Source organism: Oncorhynchus keta, unplaced genomic scaffold, assembly GCF_023373465.1.
Source record: "Oncorhynchus keta strain PuntledgeMale-10-30-2019 unplaced genomic scaffold, Oket_V2 Un_contig_2400_pilon_pilon, whole genome shotgun sequence".
Lineage (NCBI taxonomy): Eukaryota > Metazoa > Chordata > Actinopteri > Salmoniformes > Salmonidae > Oncorhynchus > Oncorhynchus keta.
Window position 1 is genome coordinate 17,663 of NW_026283683.1, and position 7,338 is coordinate 25,000.

The 7,338-nt window shown below is 48.0% G+C and overlaps 1 protein-coding gene across 1 annotated transcript in view; it reads right to left on the reverse strand.

Annotated features, from left to right (window-relative positions):
* Positions 1–3,020: 3,020 nt before the first annotated feature.
* The window catches only part of LOC127921928 (filamin-A-like), a gene marked incomplete at both ends in the record, with an annotated part of 42,619 nt that continues 38,301 nt past the window's right edge, over positions 3,021–7,338 (reverse strand). Inside the window, 3 exons of the mRNA XM_052505550.1 lie at positions 3,021–3,217; positions 3,781–3,917; positions 7,040–7,064. Coding sequence (XP_052361510.1) covers positions 3,021–3,217; positions 3,781–3,917; positions 7,040–7,064 — 359 coding nt within the window. The remainder of the gene's footprint in view (positions 3,218–3,780; positions 3,918–7,039; positions 7,065–7,338) is intronic.

Genomic DNA, 7,338 nt, shown 5'->3' on the forward strand with positions numbered 1-7,338 from the left:
ACTCTCGAGATGTTCGAAATAGGATATTACAGAAGACAGAAACGCATAAAGTGTAACCCTAATATAGTGTCCCACTTGTCCTGAATTCACCCTAATAACCCTAATATAGTGTCCCACTTGTCCTGAATTCACCTAATAACCTAATATAGTGTCCCACGTGTTCTGAATTCACCCTAATAACCCTAATATAGTGTCCCACTTGTCCTGAATTAACCTAATAACCTAATATAGTGTCCCACTTGTCCTGAATTAACCCTAATAACCCTAATATAGTGTCCCACGTGTTCTGCATTCACCCTAATAACCCTAATATAGTGTCCCACTTGTTCTGAATTTACCCTAATAACCTAATATAGTGTCCCACTTGTTCTGAATTTACCCTAATAACCCTAATATAGTGTCCCTCTTGTTCTGAATTTACCCTAATAACCCTAATATAGTGTCCCACTTGTTCTGAATTTACCCTAATAACCCTAATATAGTGTCCCACGTGTTCTGAATTCACCCTAATAACCCTAATATAGTGTCCCACTTGTTCTGAATTCACCTAATAACCCTAATATAGTGTCCCACTTGTTCTGAATTTACCCTAATAACCCTAATATAGTGTCCCTCTTGTTCTGAATTCACCTTAATATCCCAAACCCTAATATATGTCCAGTATAAACTTGACAGAGTACTCAGGATCATAATTTCAGTTTGCGGAGAATGTAAGGTATACATTAAGCTTGAGGCTACTTGGCACACGTGCCTGTGCCAGGATCTTGAGAGGGGCTTTGCCTCCTAGTTTGGCGTCAACGGTGAACTCAGTCCGTTTCCCCACAGCAAGACCACTGCTCTGTAGACCTGGACCATACACCTTCACCTACACACACACACACACACACACACACACACACACACACACACACACACACACACACACACACACGCACACGCACGCACCCACACGCACGCACGCACTCACGCACACGCACACGCACACACACAGACACACACACACATTAAACACAATCAGAGGGTTACCAGTTCCAATCCCGGGTCTGACAGGGAAAAGCTGGTGGGATTTGTCGGAAAAAGAACGACTGCTGGTGTCAAATCATAGATGCCCTGGAGCAAAGAACCTCTGCCACTGCTACTGGAGCAAAGAACCTCTGCCACTGCTACTGGAGCAAGGCAACTCTACCACTGCTACTGGAGCAAGGCACCTCTACCACTGCTACTGGAGCAAAGAACCTCTGCCACTGCTACTGGAGCAAAGAACCTCTGCCACTGCTACTGGAGCAAGGCAACTCTACCACTGCTACTGGAGCAAAGAACCTCTGCCACTGCTACTGGAGCAAAGAACCTCTGCCACTGCTACTGGAGCAAGGCAACTCTACCACTGCTACTGGAGCAAGGCACCTCTACCACTGCTACTGGAGCAAGGCACCTCTACCACTGCTACTGGAGCAAGGCACCTCTACCACTGCTACTAGAGCAAGGCACCTCTACAACTGCTACTGGAGCAAGGCACCTCTACAACTGCTACTGGAGCAAGGCACCTCTACAACTGCTACTGGAGCAAGGCACCTCTACCACTGCTACTGGAGCAAGGCACCTCTACAACTGCTACTGGAGCAAGGCACCTCTACAACTGCTACTGGAGCAAGGCACCTCTACAACTGCTACTGGAGCAAGGCACCTCTACAACTGCTACTGGAGCAAGGCACCTCTACAACTGCTACTGGAGCAAGGCACCTCTACAACTGCTACTGGAGCAAGGCACCTCTACAACTGCTACTGGAGCAAGGCACCTCTACCACTGCTACTGGAGCAAGGCAACTCTACCACTGCTACTGGAGCAAGGCAACTCTACCACTGCTACTGAAGCAAGGCACCTCTACCACTACTACTGGAGCAAGGCAACTCTACCACTGCTACTGGAGCAAAGCAACTCTACCACTGCTACTGGAGCAAGGCACCTCTACCACTGCTACTGGAGCAAGGCAACTCTACCACTGCTACTGGAGCAAGGCAACTCTACCACTGCTACTGGAGCAAGGCAACTCTACCACTGCTACTGGAGCAAGGCAACTCTACCACTGCTACTGGAGCAAGGCAACTCTACCACTGCTACTGGAGCAAGGCACCTCTACCACTGCTACTGGAGCAAGGCAACTCTACCACTGCTACTGGAGCAAGGCAACTCTACCACTGCTACTGGAGCAAGGCACCTCTACCACTGCTACTGGAGCAAGGCACCTCTACCACTGCTACTGGAGCAAAGCACCTCTACCACTGCTACTGGAGCAAGGCAACTCTACCACTGCTACTGGAGCAAGGCAACTCTACCACTGCTACTGGAGCAAGGCACCTCTACCACTGCTACTGGAGAACGGCAACTCTACCACTGTTACTGGAGCAAGGCACCTCTACCACTGCTACTGGATCAAGGCAACTCTACCACTGCTACTGGAGCAAGGCAACTCTACCACTGCTACTAGAGCAAGGCACCTCTACCACTGCTACTGGAGCAAGGCAACTCTACCACTGCTACTAGAGCAAGGCACCTCTACCACTGCTACTGGAGCAAGGCACCTCTACAACTGCTACTGGAGCAAGGCACCTCTACAACTGCTACTGGAGCAAGGCAACTCTACCACTGCTACTGGAGCAAGGCACCTCTACCACTGCTACTGGAGCAAGGCAACTCTACCACTGCTACTGGAGCAAGGCAACTCTACCACTGCTACTGGAGCAAGGCACCTCTACCACTGCTACTGGAGCAAGGCACCTCTACCACTGCTACTGGAGCAAGGCAACTCTACCACTGCTACTGGAGCAAGGCAACTCTACCACTGCTACTGGAGCAAGGCACCTCTACCACTGCTACTGGAGCAAGGCAACTCTACCACTGCTACAGGGAGCTACACTGTTGCTCACCATGTTTCAACCGTATCATGGACAACAAAGTAATCTACACACACACATACCTTATCAGGGTAGTAGTCCTTGTTTAGAGCAGTGATTTAACATACCTTATCAGGGTAGTAGTCCTTGTTTAGAGCAGCAGTGATTTCAGCCATGAAGGGAGAGTGCTGGATGTCCTCGTTGTTACAGAGCACATGCACCGCATACTCTCCTGCTTCCATTGGCCAGTACCGCACGTCACATGACCCGTCGCCCTTATCATCACACTCGACCTTCGCCTGGGACGGACCCTCCACCGAGAAACCTGGACACACACCTTCTGATCAGGACACACACCTTCTGATCAGAACACACACCTTCTGGTCAGAACACACACCTTCTGATCAGAACACACACACACATTCTGATCAGGACACACACACACACCTTCTGATCAGCACACACACCTTCTGATCAAGACACACACACCTTCTGATCCCAGGACACACACCTTCTGATCAGAACACACACACACACCTTCTGATCAGGACACACACACACACCTTCTGATCAGAACACACACCTTCTGATCAGGACACACACACACACCTTCTGATCAGGACACACACACACACCTTCTGATCAGACACACACCTTCTGATCAGAACACACACACACCTTCTGATCAGGACACACACACATACCTTCTGATCAGAACACAACACACACCTTCTGATCAGAACACACACCTTCTGATCAGGACACACCTTCTGATCAACACACACCTTCTGATCAGGACACACACCTTCTGATCAGGACACACACCTTCTGATCAGGACACACACCTTCTGACCAGGACACACAGGGTCTGTGTGTGTGTGTACTTACCCAGTGTTCCCACATTGTCTCCGACGGCCTCGACTACGAAGTCGGCAGATTTACCCATAATGCCGGTCTCCAGGCCAGGCCCCCAGGCACGTACATTCTGTGGCCCTGCCTCCGAACCAATCTTCACCTCCAACGGGCTACAACCCGGAAGTGACATCATCAGTCAGCGACAGCATTACAGCATCATCAGTCAGCGACAGCATTACAGCATCATCAGTCAGTGACAGCATTACAGCATCATCAGTCAGCGACAGCATTACAGCATCATCAGTCAGCGACAGCATTACAGCATCATCAGTCAGCGACAGCATTACAGCATCATCAGTCAGCGACAGCATTACAGCATCATCAGCATTCAGCATCATCAGTCAGCGACAGCATTACAGCATCATCAGTCAGCGACAGCATTACAGCATCATCAGTCAGTGACAGCATTACAGCATCATCAGTCAGCGACAGCATTACAGCATCTTCAGTCAGCGACAGCATTACAGCATCATCAGTCAGCGACAGCATTACAGCATCATCAGTCAGCGACAGCATTACAGCATCATCAGTCAGCGACAGCATTACAGCATCATCAGTCAGCGACAGCATTACAGCATCATCAGTCAGTGACAGCATTACAGCATCGGCGACAGCATTCAGCATCATCAGTCAGTGACAGCATTACAGCATCATCAGTCAGCGACAGCATTCATCAGTCAGCGACAGCATTACAGCATCATCAGTCAGTGACAGCATTACAGCATCATCAGTCGACAGCATTACAGCATCATCAGTCAGCGACAGCATTACAGCATCATCAGTCGGCGACAGCATTACAGCATCATCAGTCAGCGACAGCATTACAGCATCATCAGTCAGCGACAGCATTACAGCATCATCAGTCAGTGACAGCATTACAGCATCATCAGTCAGCGACAGCATTACAGCATCATCAGTCAGCGACAGCATTACAGCATCATCAGTCAGTGACAGCATTACAGCATCATCAGTCAGCGACAGCATTACAGCATCATCAGTCAGCGACAGCATTACAGCATCATCAGTCAGCGACAGCATTACAGCATCATCAGTCAGCGACAGCATTACAGCATCATCAGTCAGCGACAGCATTATAACATCATCAGTCAGCGACAGCATTACAGCATCATCAGTCGGCGACAGCATTACAGCATCATCAGTCAGCGACAGCATTACAGCATCATCAGTCAGCGACAGCATTACAGCATCATCAGTCAGCGACAGCATTATAACATCATCAGTCAGCGACAGCATTACAGCATCATCAGTCAGCGACAGCATTACAGCATCATCAGTCAGCGACAGCATTACAGCATCATCAGTCAGCGACAGCATTACAGCATCATCAGTCAGCGACAGCATTACAGCATCATCAGTCAGTGACAGCATTACAGCATCATCAGTCAGCGACAGCATTACAGCATCATCAGTCAGTGACAGCATTACAGTATCATCAGTCAGCGACAGCATTATAGCATCATCAGTCAGCGACAGCATTACAGCATCATCAGTCGGCGACAGCATTATAGCATCATCAGTCAGCGACAGCATTACAGCATCATCAGTCAGCGACAGCATTACAGCATCATCAGTCAGCGACAGCATTACAGCATCATCAGTCAGCGACAGCATTACAGCATCATCAGTCAGCGACAGCATTACAGCATCATCAGTCAGCGACAGCATTATAGCATCATCAGTCAGCGACAGCATTACAGCATCATCAGTCAGCGACAGCATTACAGCATCATCAGTCAGCGACAGCATTACAGCATCATCAGTCAGCGACAGCATTACAGCATCATCAGTCAGCGACAGCATTACAGCATCATCAGTCAGCGACAGCATTACAGCATCATCAGTCAGCGACAGCATTATAGCATCATCAGTCAGCGACAGCATTACAGCATCATCAGTCGGCGACAGCATTATAGCATCATCAGTCAGCGACAGCATTACAGCATTACAGCATTACAGCATCATCAGTCAGCATCAGCATTCAGCATTACAGCATTACAGCATCATCAGTCAGTGACAGCATTACAGCATCATCAGTCAGCGACAGCATTACAGCATCATCAGTCAGCGACAGCATTACAGCATCATCAGTCAGCGACAGCATTACAGCATCATCAGTCAGCGACAGCATTACAGCATCATCAGTCAGCGACAGCATTACAGCATCATCAGTCGGCGACAGCATTACAGCATCATCAGTCAGCGACAGCATTACAGCATCATCAGTCAGCGACAGCATTATAACATCATCAGTCAGCGACAGCATTATAGCATCATCAGTCAGCGACAGCATTACAGCATCATCAGTCAGCGACAGCATTATAACATCATCAGTCAGCGACAGCATTATAGCATCATCAGTCAGCGACAGCATTACAGCATCATCAGTCAGCGACAGCATTACAGCATCATCAGTCAGCGACAGCATTACAGCATCATCAGTCAGCGACAGCATTACAGCATCATCAGTCAGCGACAGCATTATAGCATCATCAGTCAGCGACAGCATTACAGCATTACAGCATTACAGCAGTCTTTATTTATTCGGTTGTGGACCAAAAAGCTATTTGAAAGATGATAGCAGCTATTTAGAAGACTGTGATATGTGGTTGAATGAACTACCTTAGTTGAACGAACTGATCTTAGTTGAACGAACTACCTTAGTTGAACGAACTGACTTAGTTGAACAAACTACCTTAGTTGAATGAACTGACTTAGTTGAGCGACTGACTTAGTTGAATGAACTGACTTAGTTGAACGAACTGACTTAGTTGAATGAACTGACTTAGTTGAACGAACTGACTTAGTTGAATGAACTGACTTAGTTGAGCGAACTACCTTAGTTGAGCGAACTGACTTAGTTGATCGAACTACCTTAGTTGAACGAACTGACTTAGTTGAACGAACTGACTTAGTTGAACGAACTGACTTAGTTGAATGAACTGACTTAGTTGAACGAACTGGCACTTAGTTGAATGAACTGACTTAGTTGAATGAACTACCTTAGTTGAATGAACTACCTTAGTTGAATGAACTGACTTAGTTGAACGAACTGACTTAGTTGAACGAACTACCTTAGTTGAACAGAACTGACTTAGTTGTTCTGGATAAGAGACAGGTAAATTACTATGTGTGTTTTATTAGTTTAAGCAGACTGTGTTCATCTGTTGTTGTGACTTAGATGAAGATGAAGTTACCTGGGGGGATGTGTTACCTGGGGGATGTGTTCTGTGTGTTACCTGGGGAGGATGACGCGGTACCTGGGGGATGTGTGTTACCTGGGGGATGTGTTACCTGGAGGGATGTGTGTTACCTGGGGATGTGTTACCTGGGGGATGTGTGTTACCATGGGGGATGTGTGTTACCTGGGGGGATGTGTTACCTGGGGGATGTGTTGTGTGTGTTACCTGGGGATGTGTGTTACCTGGGGATGTGTGTGATACCTGGGGGACGTGTGTTACCTGGGGGATGTGTTGTGTGTGTTACCTGGGGACGTGTGTTACCTGGGGATGT